The sequence below is a fragment of the Schistocerca americana genome, chromosome 7 (assembly GCF_021461395.2).
Source record: "Schistocerca americana isolate TAMUIC-IGC-003095 chromosome 7, iqSchAmer2.1, whole genome shotgun sequence".
Classification (NCBI taxonomy): domain Eukaryota; kingdom Metazoa; phylum Arthropoda; class Insecta; order Orthoptera; family Acrididae; genus Schistocerca; species Schistocerca americana.
Window position 1 is genome coordinate 134,074,059 of NC_060125.1, and position 25,456 is coordinate 134,099,514.

General features: G+C 41.4%; 1 protein-coding gene across 1 annotated transcript in view; it reads right to left on the reverse strand.

The window, feature by feature from the left end:
• The window catches only part of LOC124622195 (myrosinase 1-like), a 224,212-nt gene that overhangs the window by 71,885 nt on the left and 126,871 nt on the right, over nucleotides 1–25,456 (reverse strand). Inside the window, exons 8-9 of the mRNA XM_047147846.1 lie at nucleotides 19,264–19,411; nucleotides 4,190–4,341 (exon numbers count right to left, since the gene is read on the reverse strand). Of these exons, the coding sequence (XP_047003802.1) occupies nucleotides 4,190–4,341; nucleotides 19,264–19,411 (300 nt within the window). The remainder of the gene's footprint in view (nucleotides 1–4,189; nucleotides 4,342–19,263; nucleotides 19,412–25,456) is intronic.

Below are 25,456 nucleotides of genomic sequence, written 5' to 3' on the forward strand. Positions count from 1 at the left end.
CCCTAATGCTTTCCCTGAAGCTCTCTACAACCTCTGGTTCTGTCAGTTTATCCAGGTCCCATCTCCTCAAATTCCCACCTTTTTGCAGTTTCTTCAATTTTAATCTACAGTTCGTAACCAATAGATTGTGGTCAGAGTCTACATCTGCCCCTGGAAATGTCTTACAATTTAAAACCTGATTCCTGAACCTCTGTCTTACCATTATATAATCTATCTGATACCTTCCAGTATCTCCAGGCTTCTTCCATGTATACAACATTCTTTTATGATTCTTGAATCAAGTGTTAGCTATGATTAAGTTGTGCGTTGTGCAAAATTGTACCAGGCGGCTTCCTCTTTAATTTCTTAGCCCCAATCCATATTCACCTACTACGTTTCCTTCTCTTCCTTTTCCTACTGTCGAGTTTCAGTTACCCATGACCACTAAATTTTCGTCTCCCTTCACCATCTGAATAATTTCTTTTATCTCATCATAAATTTCATAAATCTCTTCGTCACCTGCGGAGCTAATTGGCATATAAACTTGTACTACTGTGGTAGGCGTGGGCTTCATATCTATCTTGGCCGCAATAATGCGTTCACTATGCTGTTTGCAGTAGCGTACCCGCATTCCTATTTTTTTTTATCCATTTTTAAACCTACTCCTGCGTTACCCCTATTTGATTTTGTATTTATAGTCCTGTATTCACCTGACCTAAAGTCTTGTTCCTCCTGCCACCGAACTTCACTAATTTCCACTATATCTAACTTTAACCTATCCATTTCCCTTTTTAAATTTTCTAACCTAGCTGTCCGATTAAGGGATCTGACATTCCACGCTCCGATCCGTATTAACGCCAGTTTTCTTTCTCCTGATAACAACGTCCTCCTGCGTTGTCCCCGCCCGGAGATCCGAATGGGGGACTATTTTACCCCCGGAATATTTTACCCATAACTCTATATTTAAATATGGATGCCTATACCAGTTTCTTCGGCACTTCAGTGTAAGATATTATACCAATTATTTTTAAGTGAAAGCAAAATAATATACTGGAACTACAAGCATTTTGCTGAGGAACCACACAGTGACAAATTTTCCGTATCTAAGCGGGTACTATGGTCAGTGCCATCACAACAGGATCCCATGTCCTTTTTTTCTGGTTTCCGGGCGCATCTTGTAAGCAGCTTCACGACTTTCTGTCTAAAACAACACCAAGAGGCTACAGCAGACCGTTTTCAAAGGGACTTTTGTATTAGGCTTAATACAACACAACAAAATTTTTTACGTAATATAATTTTATTAACTGATAATTGTTACAAAGGGACAGAATGGCGGATGATAGTTTTGTGTATAAAAGTGTTTAGTAGTCAGTTTTATCTGTTGTATTACGCGTGTTTTGTGGAAGTGGCTCACTACTCATTTTGGCCACTTCTCCCGACCAGTAGTGTGGGCACTTTGCCCCATCGGTTCACAGAAGAAACTATGAGACTGAAATGAATTAGATTTTTAGGCCAAAAGACGTTGTTTATACACCGATATGGTCAAAAAATTATTTCTCTCCATACGGGTGCTGTAACAGGACTAGTAGACGAGCAATGAAACAAAACCAAACAGGTCCTACTAAGAAATAACGAAAGAAACTTCCCCTGTGAACATCACTGTCAACAGTAGCGATGTCTGCTAGAATTAGCGTGATCACTTCTTGACAGTCAGAAACGCTCTTCAGATCAAAACATAGGCAGCTACTTTACTACACCTTCCCCTACCGATATTACTGTTAATTGGCAACCTATATAAATTATTAATATTAATCAACAACAGTAATTCCAATATGAAGCCCGATCACAAATGTTTTGAATGCCATTTTTCTTTTGCTCACTGCATTGTAAGAGGGCTATCCACAAAGTACATTACGTTTTGGAATTAAAAATAAATAAAGTATTGGAATTTTTTTTGTTATATACAGATGAAAGCCACACTTAAATACTACTTTTCTACATAGTTGCCATTTAAATTAAGGCACTTATCGTAACGATGGACGAGCTTGGAAATTCCTTCGTCGTAAAATTCGGCCTCCTGTGCCTTCAACCACGTGGTTACCTCTTTTGGGACAGAAAAGGTGTGATTTTTGTGGATTTCCTGGAAAGAGGCACTACAATAAACTCTCAAAGTTATTGCCAAACTCTGCACAACCTCAGGAGAGCAATACAAAACAAGCGCAGGGGAAAGTTGGGCTCAAAGATCTCGCTGATTCACGACAGCGCCCGGGCCCACACGGCAAATGCACTCGTGAAGTTCTCGAATCTTTTAAGTGGGAGATGTTTCCTCATCCGCCGTACAGTCCCGACCTGGCACCGAGCGACTTCCACTTATTCCCAGGAATGAAGAAGTGGTTGGCTATGCAGCATTTTGATGACGACGCACAGCTTCAAGAAGAGGTAACCACCTGGTTGAAGGCGCAGGCGGCCGAATTTTACGCCGAAGGAATTTCCAAGCTCGTCCATCGCTACGATAAGTGCCTTAATTTAAATGGCAACTATGTAGAAAAGTAGTATTTAAGTGTGGCTTTCATCTATATATAATAAAAAAATTCTCCAATACTTTTAATTCCAAAACGTAATGTACTTTGTGGATAGCCCTCGTATTAAACAGCGTTGATTTGATTTCATATTATTTCATAGAAACTGGGACCGTATTTGAAGATGATCGCCCCTGTAATGAGCATTCTCGAATCCGCCTTACTTCAGTTTGACTTTCATGCCATATCAGCAGATCGGTGCTACTTGCACACGCTCTTGAAATGTCAGCACTGAAAGACAAACAATAAAGTATAGAGCAATTCAAAAAGAAGAAACAGATTTCAAACATTTATTGCTTTCAAACTACAAATGATAGAAATACTATTCCAACGTTCCTGGAAAGAGAGAAGTTGAAATTTTTATGAATTCAGTGTGAGTACCATTTGTTCCACGACAAATATCAAAACGGTGGCTCATTTCCTGCCACACAGCTGGCTTCTCGTTCTCTAACTCACCGCTTCAACGATGCCATGTCGCAGACTTTCAAGAGTGTAAAGCATAGAGGGGATAAAATGCGGTAAACACGGTAGCCCCACAGATAAAAGTCAGAAGGTGTGAGATGTGAAGACCTCGGAGGTCATCGGCTCCTCCTCTTTAAATCCAACGTCCTGGTGTGGTGTCAACCAGGTAACGTCGGAACTTTGGATTGGAAGAGGAGGAGCAGAAGGTGAACTTCATCGCCGGCGTCTCCAGACCTCACACCTGACTTTTATCTGTGGGGTTACGTAAAACAAAGCGTTTTTATCCCCCCCTCCCCCCATTGGGCCGGACACTTTTGATAGTCTGCGACATCGCATTGTTGAACAGTGAATTCGATAACGAGAGACCAGCTGCTTCGTGTGTGGCAGGAAATCAACCACCGTTTTAATATTTGTCGTGAATACATGGTGCTCACATTGAATGCATAAAAATTTTAACTTTTCTCTTTCCTGGAATGTTGGAAATGTGTTTATAGCTTTTGTTGCTTGGAAGCAATAAATGTTTGAATTCTGTTCCTTCTTTTTGAGCAGCCCAGTATCAATCCTCGCACGTCTATTAACCTCGCAGCGGCCGCGCTACATACCACTCTGCTTTTGACGTAAGCGTTAAACTTTTCTTAGCTTACAGCCGAATTCATCAACATCAGTTAAAATTGAACATATCTTCAAACATTAATCTATGTAAGTACTTTTGTTTGTTACTGAGCAACAAAAATACGTTAATTGACGTTTTTAGATTCTACAGCTAGTTGTTAGAAGTGTATCATCGTAAAATACGGCTGAGAACCGCAGGCCGCACGTATACTTGATTCAGACTACATACGGCCACGTGTCGTAGTTTAGAGACTGCAGGTATAGAGGGTACAACTTAGAAAAGCAAGCGCGTTAAATGAAATGCGAAAGTATTACATGCAACCCGTTCTAAACAGGATGAAATGAGCATCATAATAAAATAATAGAAATCGGGGCTCGTACGGAAGTGTTCATTTTTCCCACACGCTCTTAGAGAATGCAACGATAGAGAAACAGTCTAGAGGCGGTTCGATGAACCGTCTGTCAGGCACTTAAGTGTGAATTTCAGAGCAGTCACGCAGATGTAGATAAGCAGTGATGCAGCGACGGTTGGGCGAGGCGAGGACGGCGGCGCTTACCCTGAGCCACGTGGACCCCAGAGAGAGCGGGAAGTCGGTGGCGGGTGACGTCACGGCCCCCGAGTCGCGCACCTTGGACGGTAGGCTGCCGCTCTCCCCGGCGGACGCCAGCCACGTCGTGTAGTGGTTCAGCGACAGGAAGTCGGCCGTACCTGCCACACCGCACACCTTACGTTAAGCTCGGAATACTGGCCATTGCACGAGCCCACTTGGCCTACATACACTGATAAGCCAAAACATTATGACCACCCACTTAAAAGCTCTGGAATGCCGTGCAGTGGCGATTCTGTGTCAAGGATTCGGCAAGTCTTCCGTAGGTTTCAGAAGATAGATCGTGGCGGGTGTCTCTGCAGAGGTCACTCGAATCCCGTAATGGCCGGTGGCTTGTATACGCGGATCTGGCGCCCTACAGCGTCCCAGATGTTTTCCATCGGTTACACATCAGCCAAATTTGCTGGCCAAGGCATCAATCTGAATTCACTACCAAGCGGTTCTGGACTAGTAAGATGGACAGTTAGTCTGATGGGAGATGCCATCGGCGTCTTGGAAGTGTGAAGGGACGGATAGTCCGCGACGATGTCGACGTAGTCCACACCTGTAATGGTGTCTTCGATTACTACCACTGAACCGATAGAAGCCCAGATGAATGTCCTCCACAGTTTCATACTACCCCAAATGTCCTGCACCCGTGGCACAGTGCATGTTTCGAGCAGCCATTTGGCTGGATGACGGCTTATCCGGCCGCGACTGTCAGTATGGCGCACCAAGGAACATGGTTCATCTGACTGTGCCTTACGTTTCGACTGATCCACAGTCCAATCTCGATAATCCCGTGCCAACTGCAGTTGTAATGAACGATGTCGTTGAGCCAACATGCGGAAGTGTAGGGATCGTCTGCTGCTGTGCCGTATGTTCAGCAGTGTACACTGAACGATGTGCCCTGGAAACATGTGTTTCTACACCAGCATTGTATTCTGTTGTAATGTCTTTCACAAATCGCCGCCTATGTTGCGCTACAAAAAGGGACAGCGCTGGCCTCCATATTATCTGAAGAGACGTGGACGTCTAGCACCTTGTTATCTACTAACTTCGATGTTTCCGAGATGCTCTTTATCCGGCGCCGGGTCATAACAATCTGCTCATGTCTAAGTCGCAAATACCAGTGGATTTACGCCGCGCGGAGTGGCCGTGTGGTTAGAGGCGCCATGTCACTGACTGCGCGGCCCCTCCCGTCGCAGGTTCGAGTCCTCCCTCGGGCATTGATGTGTGTGTTGTTCTTAGCGTAAGTTAGCTTAAGTAGTGCGTAAGTCTAGGGACCGATGACCTCAGCAGTTTGGTCCTTTAGGAATTCACACACACACACACACACACACACACACACCAGTGGATTTTCCCATTTCCGACTCGTACCAGCGCCAGAATGATTTGACATTCGCCGCTCCTTCTCTTGCACACATTCCTCACAGCGTCAAGTGCCCGCAAACCCCACCAGATGGCATCCTGCCTCGCTGTGCACAGTCATCATAATGTTTTGGCTCATCAGTCTATATTCTACTCTTTTTGAGGTTAAAGAGACAAGAAAAATACGATAACAAACAATATCATCAACGTCCAAACACAGTCACACAGAACATACTCATAGAGCATCAACAACAACAAACAGATGGTACACACCCACCACACGATTGACAGGACTGGTAGCACACAAAAAAATGACAAAACTAGCCCACAGATCAGATAACGCGATACAAAAGAAACTGAAGACAGCTTTGACGTAGACAGAAACAATATCGTGGTATTTATCAGCTCAAATGTCAAGACATTCCAGGAGTGAATACACAGAACTGTGAACATCCTTTTTAATTAACTTGGCAACCGTAATGGACAGCCCTCAGAACACTGCGATCGTCCGCGACCACATGCCATTCGCAAAAGGCCAATTCTAAAAACTTTACGTTTTGTGAAAGATCTTCCAAGTTCCTTTACATAAATGAATATTTCGTAGAATACAACATCAGTCACTTTTCCCTCCTATTATCAGCTTTGCCTAGAGTTAAGTACTGGGAGATGCGACCGCCGTTACGGTGTTCTGCTTGTGCGTAGTAAATCGGAAGTAGGAACCTGAAAATGGTGCCTACACGCAAAGGACGTAACACTGAATCTTTTACAGTTTTTCAGGCTTACCAATGATCACAATGCGCGCCGTATGACGTAAACAATTGTGACACAAGACCGTCCTATTAAGGCAGCTGAGAATTTTGTGATTAATCTGCATATGGGGAAACTCAGGTCGCAATTCCTTATGACGTTTGTTCACAACGAAAGTGATCAAAACGATTATTTCAAATTCGAGCTAAAGAAAATGGGTCATAGCCCAAACTATTTCCGGTGTCGTTAAGTTACTATAGGCGTAACATTTTACCATTTATATACATCCAATCTTAATTTTAGTACCGCACCTGAACCTTTCTTTTCATTTCCGTCATTTCTTCTTCGATGTTCACCCTATGCATAAACTATTAAGCTGATTACGCGATCTGCGTTTGCCTGCCTTTGCTATATTCAGAATCGTATGAATGATATTTTTCCGAAAATCCGACAGTATGTCTAGACCTCATAGATTCTGCAAACTGACTAGACTGACTGCTTGGTTACCAGTCTCCCCAAAGATTTTAGAAATTCCGAAAAAAATTTATCTGTCGCTTCTGCTTTATTGTGTAGCACGTCTTCCAAAGGCTTGTCAAATTCTGATACCGGATCCTGTATCTATTCCAAATCGACATCCGTTTTCCCCACTATCCATTTCCTACAGCGGTGTTCAGATTAAAAAAAAAAAAAAAAATAGCTCTCTACCATTTCACTTCTTTCCCCTGTGATCTGAACTTTTTTTTTGTTCTTCTTATGCAAACCTTTAAATTTTATATCGAAGCTCTGAACATAATTTTATTTTATGTCATGTGTTCTGTTAAATCCACCTATGCAATGTTTTTTTTTTTCTAAGCCCTCTGTTTGCCTTCGTCATACTCCTAAAATTTGCTTGCTTAGCCTACTGTTCACTATGGCCAAACGTATTTGAACCGGCCTTTTTCTTAGAATACCATAATTTTAAAAATTTTCTTCATTTTTCTTACTTCTTTATGTGGAGGTCGACATTTATCATCCATGTAAATTCATTTTTTTCTTTTCTTAGTGGCAACAAGGGTTATCTTAACTTTCTCCCTTTGTCCTTCTACCTCTACACAGGGTGTTTCAAGAGGCATAGTAAACATTTTATATGTTATTACAGACTAATTTGAATAAAATATCCCATATAACATGTGTCCAGTTATTACTGGGTATCCGGATACTGCTGTCGGACTGTACAACAAATAGATACTCACAGTAGGTGTTAAAAAAGAAATGATTAAGTTCGAAGTTATTTTTCATAAATTCCACCCACCATTTTAGTGTACTTTCGAATTCCCTTGACACTGTGTGTAGCTTTTCTGTGGTCGTCGTCGCGTTCTTTTACGAGAGCAGCACTATTCATAATCCGAACGAGCTGTTTGTAGTTTGTGTTTACTTTGTTCTCCTCGCCTTTCAACCATCCGCACAAACAAATATCTAAAGGGGTAACGTCCGGGGACTTTGGTGTTTAAGAAACGTTACCCTTCCTGATTCATGTTTCACGTAATGGCTGTTTACAAGGTGTGTCACCTGACAACTAGAACACCCACCATTATCATTACCTTCATATTGGGTATCACAGCCGCATATTTGTTAAAAGACATTTTGAAGTTTTGCACCTCTACTACTTTCGGCAAGTATTCACTTTATTATATCTTGCGCTAATGGCCAATTTCGGCCTTACCGTTCACTTTACATCTGGAAACAAATACAGCAAAGATACAAAAGGTATAAGTTGGCTTACTGACATACAAAACTAATATTTTACAACGGAAAGGCTAAAATGGTTCTTACTGGTATCGATGTGACGTATAATTACCCTGTTATTGAACAGCAGGCATAGCGGACCAGAATGTGGGCACAAAGAGTGCAACTGTTAGAATTAAAACCAGAAGGCTAACTGTGTGCAGTGATAGCTATCTTCGTAACTAAAACAAAATGGAAACGTAGCGACATGTAAAGAAGAAGCGACAAGAAAATTGTTTTTATGTGCCACATGCCACATGGCGAGTCATGTATTACACCAACTGTTCAGGCTCTGAATGTAAACTATCTTCAGAATGTCGCTTTGTAGCTAAAATAAACATTGTCACGTATATGTAGTTATGTATTCACAGGTATGCTACTAATAACGTACCATATGGCAGAATTATGTTTCTCATTATTTTACATCAAAAATGTAATAAAGACTTCCTCCTCCCTTTGGATGGATTTCACCGTATTCCGCAACTCATTTCATGTCTTGGCACGCTGTTCTCTACAATTTTTTTTTTTTACAATTTCGATCTTTTAATATGCTTCTAATAGCATATTGTACTGGGTTACGTCTCTAACTCATGTGTCGATTTATGGACGAACTGATTCATATTGCTATACCTTTCTCCTAACTGTTTCCAGCGTGGGCAGAACTGACAGTTGGCTTCCGACAACGAAAGCGAACTCTTATGGTGTCCTATAACGTGGCATTAGGAATGAAACTGATTGTTACTGCACGCAATAAATTTTCTGGTTTTCATTATAAGGCTTGCGCGATATGTGCTCGCTTCCTGACTGGCTCCGTTCAGTAACAGTACGGCGTGAGTCAAAAAGGACTGTATAAATGTAGAATGTTACAAAAATTTATTAAGCTAACTTACAGAATCAGCAGTCGTGTCATTTTGCAGCAAACAGCCTCAAGTTTGATTCCCGTACAGCGTCAGCACTCAATTTCGCCACCATCAGTGGCACATAGCGCACAGTTAAAAATGGTGCGGAGCGTACTCACTGTGTGTTTTGGTTTCATGAAACGAACCCTGCAACGTCTGCTCAGCGTAAATACAGGGCAGCGAAAATCCACATGCAACCCTCAAACACGTTACTAACAGCTGCAAAGTTACTATGATTTGTGCTCTTAGCAAATTGAAAGTTTATTGTCTTTTTTCCTTCATGGAGAAAACTGTAACTGGTGTTGTGTATGTGGATATGTTTACAGTTTTAATCTGCCAGGAAGTTTCATATCTGGATATGCTTGAAAACTTTTTAATTCCACAAATCGATGAAGATGGCTGAGATGGGCTGGTTCACAGCCGGTAAGACGGTGCAGCACATCATTTTTTCACTGAAGTTTAATGTTTCCTCGACAGTCGCTTCCCACGCCGGTGCATTGGCCATGAAATGCCAGTTGGATGGCCACCTCGCTTCCTAGGCTTGACACCACTGGATTCCTTTCTCGGGGTTTCGTTAAGGAACGTGTGTATCTTTCTCCCCTACCAAACAAATTAGTTGACCTGAAAAACTGAATCTATGCTGCCACTTCACAAGTTACGTCCAATTAGCTGCATCGAATGTGAGAAGAAATTGATTACCGGTGGGATGTTTACCACATCACAAATGCTAGTCGCATCAAACCAAAATGACGCTTGACAGTTTTATACGAAACTTTAGGTTCTTTGCTACAAAATAACACATCTAACGACTCTGTAAATTGCTCAATAAACCTAAATCATTCCAAATTTGTAAAGTTCTTTTTGACTCATCCTATATAATTGTTCAACACATTCATACATGTAAGTACAATTATTTTAATCGGTCCATTGTGAAATATCATTTTTGTACGTCAGCAAGCTAAAACTATACTTCACGCATCTTCGCTTTGTTTCTTGGTACACTGCGCTTTAAAATGAACTATAAGGCCCAAATTATCGTGCAAGATGTAGTCAAGTGAATACTTGTCAAAAACAGCCGAGATGGGACACTAAAAGTTGTCTTTCGATGGCCATCCTTGTAGCCAAAGAAAGCTGTTCTAGTAAAGATGGAAGTCTAGAGAAGGGGACCCATAAGACGACCCCGCAAGTCAATTTGCTCAGTTAACTGGTTGTCTATCAAATCACATCAGTCATTTACAGACAACCATTCTTTAAAATCTGTCTCTGAAATGTCACGTGGGTTTTCTTCGCCCAACCCCCACCGATGTTGTTTTTTTTTTTTTTTTTTTTTTTTTTTTGAGTCATCTGTTTTCTGACTGGTTTGATGTTGCCCTCCACAAATTTCTGTCCTCTGCCATGTTCTTCAGAGAATCACTTGCAACAATTATTTGTTGGGTGTGTTTCAATGTCTGTGTTCCCCTACAGTTTTTCCGCTCTACAGCTCCGTCTAGTACCATGGAAGTTTTTCCCTGGTGCCTTAACAATGGTCCTAACCTCCTGTCCCTTCTTCTTGACAGTGTTTTCCACACACTCCTTTCCTCTCTGATTCTGCACAGAACCTCCACATTCCTTGCCTTATCAGTCCACCTAATTTTCAACATACGTCTGTAGGACCTCATGTCAAATGCTTCGATTCTCTTCTGTTCCGGTTTTCCCATAGCACATTTTCACCACCATTCAATGCTGTGCTCCACGTGTGCGTTCTCAGAAATTCGTTTCTCAAATTGAGGTATATGTTTGATACTAGTAGACTTCTCGTGCCTGGAATGCCCTTTTCTCCAGTGCTAGTCTGGTTCTGATGTCCTTTTTGCTCCGTGTCATGGGTTTTTTTCTGCCTAGATAGCAGAATTCCTTAACTTCATCTAATTCGTTATCACCGATTCTGCGATTCTGATGTTAAGTTTCTCGATGTTCAAATTTCTGTTGCTTCTCATTACTTTCGCCTTTCTTCGATTTCCTGGCAATCCACATTCTTTAGCCATTAGACTGTTCATTTCGTTCAACGTGTCCTGTAATTTTTCTTCACTTTCACTGAGGATAGTAATGTCGTCTGCGAATCTTAACACTGAGAGCCTTTCATCTTGCATTTTAATCCCGCTCTTCAACGTTTCTTTTATTTTCGCTATTGCTTTTTCGATGCATAAATTGAACAGCAGCAGCGAAATACTACATCCCTGTCTTACACCGTTTTTAGTCCATGTATTTCGTTCCTGGTTTTCACTCTTATTATTTCCAACTGGTTCTTGAACATATTGTATATTACTCGTCTTTCCCCACATCTTACCCTTATTCTTCACAGGATTTCGAACATCTTCCACCATTTGGCATTGTCGAACGCATTTTTCAGTCTGACAAATCCAAGGAACGTGTCTTGATTTTTCTTTAGCCTTGCTTCCATTATCAACTGCAAGGCCAGATCTGCCTCTCTGGTGCTTTTACCTTTCCTGAAGCCAAACTGATCGTCATCTAACACCTCCTCAATTTCCTTTTCCATTCTTCTATGTATTATTCATGTCAGAAACTTGGATGCGTGAGCTATGAAGCTGATTGTGCGGTAATTTCCGCACTTGTCAGCTCTTTCAGGCTTCAAAATTGTGTGAATGACATTCTTCCGAAAGTCAGATATAATGTCGCCAGACTCAAACATTCTACACATCAAAGCGAACGGTCGTTTTGTTGACACTTCTCCAAATCATTTTAGAATTGCTGGTGGAATGTTATCTGTCCGTTCTGCCATATTTGATCTTTTCCAAAGCTCTTCTAAATTCTAAGACTGGATCCTCTATCTCTTCTGCATCGGCTCCTGTTTGTTGTTCTATCACATCAGACAAGTCTTCTCCCTCATAGAGGACTTCAGTGTCCTCTTTCCACCTATCCGCCCCCTCCTCTGCGATTAACAGTGGAATTACCATTGCACTCTCAATGTTACCACCCTTGCTTTTAATTTCACCGCAGGACTTTTAACTTTTCTAGATGGTGAGTTAGTCCTTCCGACAATCATTACGACTGTTATCGACACCGTCACAAATGGAAGTGGGTTCATCAGAATACGGTTTTAATGAGATTACTCGGCGATTTGCAATTGGCCAACGACCAAATTCCAATAGGCTTTCTCAAAGGTGTTTTATTCCGCTGTAGATGAAGTGTGAAGAGTTCCTGCATACGTAAAGTCCGCCGTTCGCATCGATGCATACAGAAATTTCCTGGGTCCTCTTCGAAGGATTATGCCATCGCAATGTCATCCACTTCATACACACTTTATTTCCATGGTCAGTTTTGTGAAAACACGTATAAACGCTCATGAATAAGCTACTCTGATGCTAGGAATAGTAATAACATCATCAATGGTGTTTCGTAATGATACAAGAGTTATTTCTTACCCTACTTTAAGAAAGACAGTACAGTATATCCTTCACAGTCAACACAAGAATGAGCAGTAGTTACTAGTCACATGCGAAGCTGATTTTTAGTTCTGTGGCAAACTGTTAAGTAAGGGGGTACTCCACAGCTGAGAGTACAACGTTATACAACAAACAATATGGTACAGTATCAAGTAATATTAAAGTCTGATTAATAAGTTGTAGCTGAGCGTGACGAATAATTTTATTTCAATAAAAAAAATCTAAACTCTGTGTGAACAAGCCTCGGAAGGTCCAATGGTGCCGGACGACCGCCGTATCACCATCGTCCAGTAGGAGGCACAGGATGCGGACGTAGAGAGGCACGTGGTCAGCACGCCGCTCTGCTAGCCTCTGTCAGTTTTGGTGACCGGAGTCGCTACTTCTCAGTCAGGCAGCTCCTCAGTTGGCCTCACAAAGGCTGAGTGGGCCCCGATTGCCAACAGCACTTGGCAGACCGAGACGGTCGGCTAGACAAACCCTACAGCGTTCAATTTCTGTGATTTGATTTGAACCGGTATTGCCACTTGTGGTGTGCATACTCTAAGACCTTCGGTACACACACCATCAGACTATTTGACTTGTCGCTCTAACGAAGTAGGCACTCGCCTACTTCGTTAGAGCGACAAGTCTGCAATATGTCTCGTGGTCCTATCGTGGCGTGTTTATCTTCTGCCGTTAGGTCAGACGATAGAAATGCCACTTGCACGCTTAGAGTAGCAGATTGACTGTGACAAACTTTAAACAGAACTTAATTAATTTTCTCACACATTTATTAAAATAATAAAAAGCATAGACATTACGTAACTTGATTCTGGATGCTGTTTACAATTGACAATCTGAAGTTCCTTTGGTCTTGGTGCGTTAATCTTATTCTCACATATCTCTGATAACTGACAAAGTGGCTATTCATTTATCTTCATGACTATGTACAGGAATATGATAATCTTATTAGGCACAGACTGAAACTTGACTATGACTGGTACAGACAATTGCAGACTAATGCAGACTAAGGCAGACTGAGTAATCGGAGGTTTGTACACTCATTATAATACCTCACGTGTTCAGGTATAACTGCGCGAGTGTGATCCGCGAGGAGAAAATGTTCTACGTTAGCAGCAATCTCATTGGCTGCGTTACATATTAGTACGCGGATCGGCGGAAGCAGAATTTGGTCCGTCTCTAAGGCACCGCCATCTCGTAGTGCGGAGACGGACGAGCGCTGCGCCTGCGCTGTTGTGCTTAGCGGGGCGCGCTCTAGTGGGAAAGTTGTGTACGCACTGACTATGTGGAACTATGTACACGACACCATTGCAGCAAGGCTGTTGGATTTTGTATAAATACGCAATATTAATTTACGAGGGCCTTATAAACTGGAAACACCGTACCTGTGAAACAGGTCAATATGTTAACTGTTACAAATTAGCAAAGGGCTTCAAAAGGGCTGTCCACTGCCTCCTTGCTCAAAATTAATATGGAAGAACTATGGCACATAAGTAGCATTAAATTGTAGGCTGACGCGAATGTCATTGGTAGAAGATAAAATATACTTTCTCCTATTCGCTGGTGAATAGGTGATAACTGCCAAAGATAGTGCCAACTGAAGCTAAATGTAGATGAACCTGTTTGAAACATAGGATAAGTGAGGTTTAAAACTAAACACAAAGAAAAATAAGTAAACATTAGTGGGCTGTCATGAACAGCATGATTTAAAAGCTGGGAATTTTAGCATTAAATATGTTTTTCTTTTAGATATCTAGGTGTAAATGTATGTGTGAATGAAAAGAGTATAGAAGAGATTAAAAATAGGATTAGACAAGCGAAACGTGTTATTTAACAGTTGAACTCGGTTCAGATGGTTCAAACGGCTCTGAGCACTATGGGACTTAACTGCTGAGGTCATCAGTCCCCTACAACTTAGAACTACTTAAACCTAAGTAACCTAAGGACATCACATACATCCATGCCCGAAGCAGGATTCGAACCTGCGACCGTAGTGGTCGCTCGGTTCCAGACAGTAGCGTCTAGAACCGCTCGGCCACTACGGCCGGCAGTTGAACTCGGTCCCTGAGAGAAATAACATCACAAAGAAAACTGGGAAGTTTATATACAACGCAAAAGTACAAAGTGTGTCCGTGTATGAGGCAGAAGTTTGAAAAATAAAAAAGGGAAAAAAGCGTCAATTGCTATCCATGGAAATGTATTAGTAGAGACGATGTACTGGAGTCTGAAGATTAGACAACATCTGAAATGAATAAACCAGAAAAATGATGCAGGCAGAAGAGAACGTATTGGTAGCTAATGAGAGGGAGAGTGTAGTGTGACAGCCGGCCGGAGTGGCCAAGCGGTTCTAGGAGCTACAGTCTGGAACCGCGCGACCGCTACGGTCGCAGGTTCGAATCCTGCCTCGGGCACGGATGTGTGTGATGTCCTTAGGTTAGTTAGGTTTAAGTAGTTCTATGTTCTAGGGGACTGATGACCTCAGCAGTTAAGTCCCATAGTGCTCAGAGCCATTTGAACCATTTTTTGTGGTGTGACAAGCGCTACGGCGAACTAAGTTCGCGGAGAGCTGAGTGACGTTAGGTGGGTTCGTGTCATTTATAAATAATGCCTTCAGTGTACTAAGGTCGAATTAGTAAATCAAATTACATACTAGTGTTTATTTTGTTTACTGCGTGTTAACGAGCGAGGCGGAGGTGAGCAGTTACGCTGAGATTTAATAATTGTAATTTTAAAAAAAGAAAGAATATTTTATTCTAAACGTACGAAATGTGATATTTTAAATCAGTTAGTCTATATTCATGACTATGTTTGCGGAACTGGAAAGTCTGCTCTATGAGCCAAGTTGATAACAATATTTGAATTATTAGCCAACATTTGATTACGGTCAAAAGTTTTGCTACATATGATGGTCGATCATTTATGAATAATACAAGAAACGTGGCTCACGTTTCCTCTATATACCACGAGTGAAAGATGTGTTACAAAATTTAAAAATTTATTAGAAGAAAATTCGGAAGTGTATTAACGAACGTCTGTGGAGGACTGACAAGACCAGTGAAATCATTTTGAAATGATTTGAAGTAGTTTTAACCAAGAAAGAAAGTGAATCGACCAATTTTTACATTCTTAGTCACTCATTTTTTATGAGGATATAAGCAAAGTTTATAACCAGTAGTGATATCTGTATAAGCCAAAATTCATTAATAACACGACCGCGCTAATGTTGACCTATGGAATATCTCCTTTGTTGCCTATACTATTTGCTCAATGTACAGATAGATTTGTTGGTATATCAACGCGGACTGTTCAACGTGCCTATGAAGCTCTAAAATTGACAGGAATTTCTGTTATCAGTGAACGCAGATCCATTTCAACGAGTTTTCGAGAGAACATTGCCAAGAGATATTCGTTTTATAAACAAAAACTGTCTTTTATTGCTGCAGTGTATTTTATTTCCTTTAGACGTATCTTGCATTTTACTTTAATGCATCTTCAGTGGGATAGTTCTTGATATCGGCGTTTCTTCTCATCTGCTCACATGCTGGAGGTGGCACTTTAACTTGATTTACGAAAAATAAGCACGTTTTCATATCCCCAATCTTTTTCTTGACAATTCTCACATTGTTTGCCCATTATTGCTGTGGACCACTAGTAGTCTTCTGTCACTAGTTGCAGATATTTCAATTAAATTTGTCATTTAAAGTCGTAACTTCTGTGAGCTCTGAACTCACAGCATTAATTTCGTTACGCAAATTCTCTTTACTAAATGCGACAGACTTTTCGTCACTGCCAGCAGTTATGTTACGGATTTTATCTACTTCATTGTTCAATTCGTGCACTAGATCCGTACGCCGTTAACCATTATACTCATCGATTTTTGTCCTTCTTGCTTGTATTAGAGATTTTAATGATCTCATCATTTTGCGCCCGTGTTTTTTCAAGAGCTTTACTAACCAGTTCAGTTATTTGCTTGCATTTTTTTGTCAACGTGGATCCGAAATTCTTGGGTTTCCGTTTCTATTTCTTCGCGTTTGACTTTACATCCCTCTCTGAGCTGATCATGTTTTTCATCAAACATCTCAGTAAGCTCGGATCGCAAATTATTGACAGTATCTGTTAACGTGTTCAATTTAGTTTTGATTTTCTCCTGAATTTGTTTGCTTTCCTCCCACATTTCTTTGTTTTCCTCCCGAACAGATTGTAATTGCCTCTGCGATTCTTTCATTTTGTCGTCCATCATTAATTCCATTTTCCCTAATACCTGAGTAGAGACGTTATTACCAACAGTAGTGGTCCCCTTTTGTTGAATAGCCAGCGGCCTTGAACTAGGCTTGGGCAGATGTTTTTAATAAGCATCAAGTTAAAGAGAGATGCAAGCTGCGATTGCTGAAGAGCTTCATCGTCCTGCCCGTTGAACGTATCCTAGGTGGGCAGTTATCTCAAAAGAATTTGGCAACCTTCATCAAGCATACTTAATTGACATGATTGCATATTCGAAATGGAATTCTGGATATAAATATTTATTAATAGTGGTTGATGTTCATTCCAAATGCCCATGAGTTGCTGCTCTAAAGACTAAAGGCGGTGTTACAGTTGCAAACGCGCCTAAAAGAATTTACTCAGATAGCAGGCGGGTTCCAGTACACTTACAAACTGATCTTGGGAAATAATTCTACAATACTAGTTTCAAAAAGTTAATGCAACATCTCAGAATTAAACATTAGTCCACTTTTTGAAATATGAAAGCTTCCGTAGTTGAACGTTTCAGCAGAACTCTCAAGAGTCTTATGTTCAGAAAATTTACTGCTCAGGGCTCCTACAAATTGATTAATACTGTACAAGGATTCGTAAAGCGATATAATCACACGAAACACAGGACAATTAAAATGCAGCCAGCGGAGGTGTATAATAAATTAAAAATGATCGATCCACGCCCTTCGAAACTTAAAATTGGCGTTTATGTCAGTATTAGCAAACAGAAGACAGTCTTTGACAAAGGATACACTGCAAACTGATCAACAGAAATTTCCAGAATACGTAAAGTGCATTTTCTCAGATGCAGATATTGGTGGTACGTCTTCCATTTCCAAAATTTGCGAGCTCGTAGGCGAGCTATATCCTGCTACCTTTTTGACTTAGTTCCCATTACTGTAAGGGGTGAGGAATCCTGGCTGCTACATTTCTCTCCAGTTTTCCTTGCCACAGCCACTCTTCTGGTAAAGTCGAAGGATAGCGACAGACTTTATCAATCGTGGTACATAGGACGTCGTACACATAACGAACTATCTCCGTGGTACTTAAACCGAACTTTGTTAGTGGTTGACCGATCGACTTATTTCCGTGGAACACAAATCGAACTAACCTACACTTGCACAACACACTGGAGAAACGACACACGCAAGGTGATTTTTTCCACCTCAACCGGCGTAAAACGACTCTTTTTAATACTTGAACTGATAATTCGTAAGAAATTATGCAAATTTTAACCTCTTGTCCACACACAGAGAGAAAACTGTAATTGTAAACATTGTGTGTGTGTGTGTGTGTGTGTGTGTGTGTCCTTTAAAGACCTTTAAAGAAACAAATCAAAGTATATTTGATCATAAAGCAAACTGTAATTGTAAACATTGTGTGTTGTGTTGGCAGAATAACCAACACCGTGTTACTAGTGGAAGCCGAAATGCACGCGTTTTAGCTCACGCAGGCTGTCGTGCGGAGGGAAGAACTATACTGACGTGAGGTCTGGAACATACAAGGAATTAGAATTCAGAAAGCGGACGTAATTAGTTTGATACTTAACTTTAATCCAACGATGAACGAAGCTCTTGACGGTACATGATTTACAATATTATCTGTTCAGAAGACATAGTAACTGAATATGGCGCCTTGCTAGGTCATAGCAAATGACGTAGCTGAAGGCTATGCTAAACTGTCGTCTCTGCAAATGAGAGTGTATGTAGTCAGTGAACCAACGCTAGCAAAGTCGGCTGTACGGCTGGGGCGAGTGCTAGGGAGTCTCTCTAGACTAGACCTGCCTTGTGGCGGCGCTCGGTCTGCAATCACTGATAGTGGCGACACGCGGGTCCGACGTATACTAACGGACCGCGACCGATTTAAAGGCTACGACCTAGCAAGTGTGGTGTCTGGCGGTGACACCACATTGTGTGTGTGTGTGTGTGTTTGTGTATGTGTGCATATGTGTGTGTGTGTGTGTGTGTGTGTGTGTGTGTGAGTGTACGTAAATGACACATCTTGTCGGCTGCCTGACCCTGGACAACGGCCAGAGCGCGATGACTCGCATGGGTACGGTGCGGTGCAGTAAGCGTACTCGTTGCGTATGTACGTCTTCAAAGTGTTTCAGAACGAACATAGACACACTACTATAGTACATCACCAAACAGCCACGAACATTTACGGAAAAAGTATCTCGAATTGGTGACCAATCCGCACCAATATAGTGAACACATAATAAAAGTTTGCATCTACTGCCGTTATATTTACATGCTCATTGGTGCTGCACTTCGCCGGAACCTGATAGCAAACTACAACGCAACTTTAGTAAAAGGTATTGTGGTATGGCCATTTGGAATGAGTGGATGATAATAGTTGTGCAAAACTGGTGAGGGGATGGATTCCGGAGCGACTAAGGAAACGTGGTCGATCTTCTAGAATTTGTGTGGCCGATTTGAAGGAAGCTATGGCCTCCAAGTGTCTTTATCAGGGGGACTGGTAAGACAGCGATCTGCGGGCCGACTGACTTGCGTTGGGGCACTGAACATATACTTCTAGTTATTGCAACAGAAAGGGGCCGTTGATGTCTCACCACGGATGTAGTTGATGTCCTCCGGTGTGAGCGGCGGCAGCCGGGTTCGCAGCCGGCCCTCTGCCTTGCTGTTGGCGTCGACCCTAGTGCGCACCACCTCCGGGTAGTCTCCTTGCTTCGTGTAGATGGGGTGCGCCCAGATCCCGGCCTGAAACGGGAAATGCAGACGGGTGACAGCGAGACTCACTCCTTTCCTGAAATATTCTTTGGTCGATGACAAACGTTGTTGTTGTTGTGGTCTTCAGTCCTGAGACTCGTTTGATGTAGCTCTCCATGCTACTCTAAACTGTGCAAGCTTCTTCATCTCCCAGTACCTACTGCAGCCTACATCCTTCTTAATCTGTTTAGTGTATTCATCTCTCGGTCTCCCTCTACGATTTTTACCCTCCACGCTGCCCTCCAATGCTAAATTAGTGATCCCTTGATGCCTCAGAACATGTCCTACCAACCGGTCCCTTCTTCTAGTCAAGTTGTGCCACAAGCTCCTCTTCTCCCCAATTCTATTCAATACCTCCTCGTTAGTTATGTGATCTACTAATCTAATCTTCAGCATTCTTCTGTAGCACCACATTTCGAAAGCTTCTATTCTCTTCTTGTCCAAACTATTTATCGTCCATGTTTCACTTCCATACATGGCTACACTCCACACAAATACTTTCAGAAACGACTTCCTGACTCTTAAATCTATACTCGATGTTAACAAATTTCTGTTCTTCAGAAACACTTTCCTTGCCATTGCCAGTCTACATTTTATATCCTCTCTACTTCGACCATCATCATTTATTTTGCTCCCCAAATAGCAAAAGTCATCTACTACTTTAAGCGTCTCATTTCCTAATCTAATTCCCTCAGCATCACCCGACTTAATTCGACTACATTGCATTATCCTCGTTTTGCTTTTGTTGATGTTCATCTTATATCCTCCTATCAAGACACTGTCCATTCCGTTCAACTGCTCTTCCAAATCCTTTGCTGTCTTTTATGGAATTACAATGTCATCGGCGAACCTCAAAGTTTTTATTTCTTCTCCATGGATTTTAATACCTACTCCGAATTTTTCTTTTGTTTCCTTTACTACTTGCTCAATATAGAGATTAAATAACATCGGGGAGAGGCTACAACCCCGTCTCACTCCTTTCCCAACCACTGCTTCCCTTTCATGCCCCTCGACTCCTATAACTGCCATCTGGTTTCTGTACAAATTGTAAATAGCCTTTCGCTCCCCGGTTCTAGGCACTTCAGTTTGGAACCGCGTGACCGCTACGGTCGCACGTTCGAATCCTGCCTCGGGCATGGATGTGTGTGATGTCCTTAGGTTAGTTAGGTTTAAGTAGTTCTAAGTTCTAGGGGACTGATGACCACAGATGTTAAGTCCCATAGTGCTCAGAGCCATTTGAACCATAGCCTTTCGCTGCCTGTATTTTACACCTGCCAGCTTTAGAATTTGAAAGATAGTATTCCAGTCAACATTGTCAAAAGCTTTCTCTAAGTCTACAAATGCTAGAAACGTAGGTTTGCCTTTCCTTAATCTTTCTTCTAAGATAAGTCGTAAGGTCAGTATTGGCTCACGTGGTCCAACAAACGTAGTGTGTGTTAACTGTAAGTTGCCGATCAGCTCCCGAGATCAGAATCGCCAGAAGTCAGAAGGCTGCGGCCGTTGCTCGTTTGTTTCTGGTTGCAGCCACTGTTACTTTGCTGAGAGCACTGTGTAAGATAGCCATTTTCGACTGCCGTGTTACTGTTTTGTACTTCAATGTATTTCATACCTTTTACCATCCCGTGTCGTAACTGTATGTAATACTTGCAGTTGGGACCTTTGTTAAACATATCAATAAATAATATGAATTCAGTTTTTATTACGAACAATATTTAAGCGATTTTTAGTTCTTGCCTTAGTTTGGCTTTTGTGGAAGCATGGAGCACAGTTTAATGTGCCTGCTGTGTGGGAAGCAACCGTGCCTTGTTACCTCTTCCCCCCACATCGCTCCTCAACCCGTGGCGGTCTTTGTGGAGGTCGTGCTTCCTTCTTCGGCTCCCTAAAGTCTCCTCTAGCAATTGGCCAAAATTACAGTTAACACACTGTACAGTGTTTGATGTGGAAAATATTAGGTTTTGAAACAACAAACAGAAAGTGCGTCATCTCTGCTACGTTGAAAAATATATGTTTAGAAAGGAATTCAGAAAGGATGAGAGTTATAGTTTATGCAGAGTTCACTGAATAACACTGCATTTGCAATTAGCGTACATCCCTATGAGGAAGACTGACAACTTAAAAAATAGAAGCGTGTCGTATGGCGACTTGAGGAGTGACCGTGAGTTGTGAACATCATTTCCCCTTTACCCTGAATGTATTTTTATGTACTGCGACAAGATTTTCAGAGTAGACGCGGCAAGTGCGTTTGGTTGTCCCGTAGACTTTATCCTAGCCAGATCACAGAAATCCAAACGCGCATTCTAAAACCCAGGAACTTCAGTATATTAATCAAGAATTGGTAGAGTTAAACGTGGTGGCTCAAGAGGTAAGCAAACAAACAATTTAGAAGCAGCATTCATGTTATTTTATCATCTTTCTACCGTCGCAGACATCAAACACGATGGCTACTAACGCACTCGTTAATACTTTAAACGAGTTTAGTTAATACAACGAATCACTTTAACATTAGTGCTGAACTTGTTAGGCCCCTTCCCCATTGGCCTCTCATCTCCCCCCCCCCTTCCACTCGCCCCCAATACACACACTAAACTGTCTCGATGGGCAATGGCTATAAATGCAGTATTTCATTTGGTCAATATAAATGAGAATCTAAGACTATTAAAGCAACCACAAATATAAACAAAAGACAGACATATGTAATTGGCTCAAGTGTTATGAAAATACACTACAACCAGGGCCCCTTTTTTCCCGGTCCCTAGGTCCTAGCAATTAAGGAAGCAGTTTTGATGCCACACAAAATATGTGTACACGTAGCACACTCACTCTGCCGTCACGATAATCGAATTCAGCAGGGACTGAACACTGGTTCCGTTGGACAAGGCTGCAGAAAGTAGTGTGCCACAGCCTTTCTGTAGCAATCATCCTGACATTCACCTTAAATTACCGAAGCACATCGAAAAGAAATCTAGATCAGAATGGGCGAACGTGGATTTAAACTTCATTTCGCCTGAATACGACTCCAGTGTCTGGAAACCAAGATCACTGTTCTGAAGTCTCAAACTGTAGCATATTGTGGCATTATCTACTTGAAATTCTGTGTTACTATATTTCCTAGGAATCTTGCTATAGTTTTCTTATTAACTATGCATGAATTCTTCTCTTCTCTATTTCATCACGTCCTTTCAGCTGTTTCCTAAACATCCTGTTCCGGTGCCCACATTTTCGTTGGACTTCCATCTGCCATCTGTAGGTAGATATCTCAATTTTGTCAACATATGTGAAAGACATATGTGGAAGATAGTTCCATGCGCCCCCTTATGTTGCATACTTAAATTCCTTGAGCAAGTCTACTTTTCACCGAAAAAGGAATCCAGTTTCAAAGAACGGATTTATGAGCGTCCACTTTACGATTCCGTATAACAGAGTCGGAATCGCCATTGTTTTGTAAATATATTACCGTTGTTTCCTTTTTGGCCTTCTTCCTCAGGCACTTGCGTATAGTTAAAATTCATGCTAGATTCTTGAAGTCCTTAGAACTATTTTAGATTGTGAAAAAAAAGTCCAAACTTTCTAAATTGAATTAAGATACTGATACTCTACAGCCTTGATTGATGTAGATTGCCCATTGGAAGCCATTTGAACTTAGATGTAAAATAACCGTATCAGTGACGTATAAGTGAGAATCTAGGACAGTGTCAGTTCCCCAATAGAGCCCACTGATTATTTCATTTTTCCTTCCGCCCTTACATGGTCCTTCCGACAGGTGAGTGACCGAGCGAGGTGGCGCAGTGGTTAGACACTGGACTCGCATTCGGAAGGATGACGGTTCAATCCCGCGTCCGGCCATCCTGATTTAGGTTTTCCGTGATTTCCCTAAATCGCTCCAGGCAAATGCCGGGATGGTTCCTTTCAAAGGGCACGGCCGACTTCCTCCCCCGTCCTTCCCTAAACCGATGAGACCGATGACCTCGCTGTCTGGTCTCCTTCCCCGACCAACCAACCAACCAACCGACAGGTGAGTGATGCCCAAGGTTCTTATCTCACCCATTCCTTAGTCAGAGTTCCTTTTTTTATATAGGCGCCTAGATCGAAAGCTATATGTGTGTCTTGTTAAAGACTTAGAAATTCTGAAAACAGAAATGTGGGATATAACGTTCAATATACAGTCTCTTGAACCAGTTACATTGTCTGGTATTGATCAACATATTCAAGAAAAATGGTTTATCAATCCTTTAGCAGCACTGCCATCGATAGGAAATGCATTGTTATCGCGTAGAGAAGGCATTGACTGTGTCTTGTCGCTAGCATTATTTACAAAAAACCAGAATCTCTTTGAATTTTCTGCCAGTGTTCGAGACAAAGTTTTGTTGTGGAAACTATTATAAGCATCTCGCATTGAAGTCCGCACTAATTTTCGAACTTCTGTAAAAGATTGCCAATCTCGGTTATTTTGCGTTCGTTTAAATTTGGCACGCTTTTTTCTTTGTTTCTGCAACAGCGTTCAGACCCGTTTCATGTACCAAGGGGGATTGTCTCTGTCGTTTGTTAATTTATTTGGTATAAATCTCTCAATCGCTATAGATAGTACTTTTTTTAAATTCAAGTCACATTCGCTTTACACTTATTGGCGTGTGTTAATTTGGAAGGAGAGGAGATTGTCTCTTAGGAAAGCGTCAAGCGAATTTTTATCTACTTTTTTGATTAGGTATATTTTTTGTTTATTTTTTGAGTATTTGAGAGTTACACTAATCAGTCTCGCTGCGACAACCCTGTGTTCACTAATCCCTGTATCCGTTTTGATTCTCGTTGTTATTATTTTTAATATCTTTTATAATTATTATTCGAATTTGCCAACTCAGTACTACATGAAACATCTGATTTACGACTTCATATTCTTTCAAATGGTTCAAATGGCTCTGAGCACTATGGGACTCAACTGCTGAGGTCATTAGTCCCCTAGAACTTAGAACTAGTTAAACCTAACTAACCTAAGGACATCACAAACATCCATGCCCGAGGCAGGATTCGAACCTGCGACCGCAGCGGTCTTGCGGTTCCAGACTGCAGCGCCTTTAACCGCACGGCCACTTCGGCCGGCTCATATTCTTTCCTCTCTCTCTATTTTTAAAAGGTAATTCTCCATTCTGCTCTCTCTCTTCTTCTCTCCTTCCGTCTGTCCATTCCCTCTGTCTTCTTTTGTGTTTTCTTTTGGAAGCCCTTAGCACTTTGTGCCTTTTCCCTGAATTCATGTCTGATTTCTATTTATTTGACAGTTATTCCCTGCTTCTGTAGATCTTTCTTAATTTCTATAAACCACGAACTTGCGTTTCAGGATTTTTGCGGCAGAAGTTGAGTATTCTTTTCGTCAGCCTCTTTGTATTCAGTCTTTTTAGTGGATATAAAATGTCTTCCATATTCTCCTTGTTGCTTTTAGATTTTCTAATCCCAGTACCATGCTTTGGACCCGAAATTTTTCCAGTTATTCTTCTTTATTTCTCTTACAAATTATTTACCTCTTTGGCCCTGTTTGTAGTGAGGTCTTTTGCGGCCATAAAGACACCCAGTTTAATCACCATAATGTAATGTCTCAATATTGTATTAACGGACAAAAAGTTTTTATTGCACATGTTCATTGTTAAGTGGTACGTTGTTTCCATTTTTATTACTCCTTTTATGTTAGCTGATTTGTACAGCGCATTCAGCTGGATTATCTCTCCCGAGTATTTAAATTCTGAAACTTAATTTTTCCATATTTTGGTTCATATAATTCCATGTAGTTTTTTCAAACAAAATTTATAATTCAGTGATTTCTGCTACCTCTTGGACAATGTTTATCTGTTGCGTTGCACCTTTTCGGGTCTCTGCTAAAACTGACAAATCATCAGCAGAGGTAAGCAGTCAATTTCAAGATAGCCTCTCTTTCTCCAAAGATTCACTTCATTTATTACCTCTTACTCTGTTCTTTCTCTCCATTCTCATTCTATTGTATCCAGTGCGCAATTGAATAACAATGAAGACAGTGCATCCTCCTGCTTCACG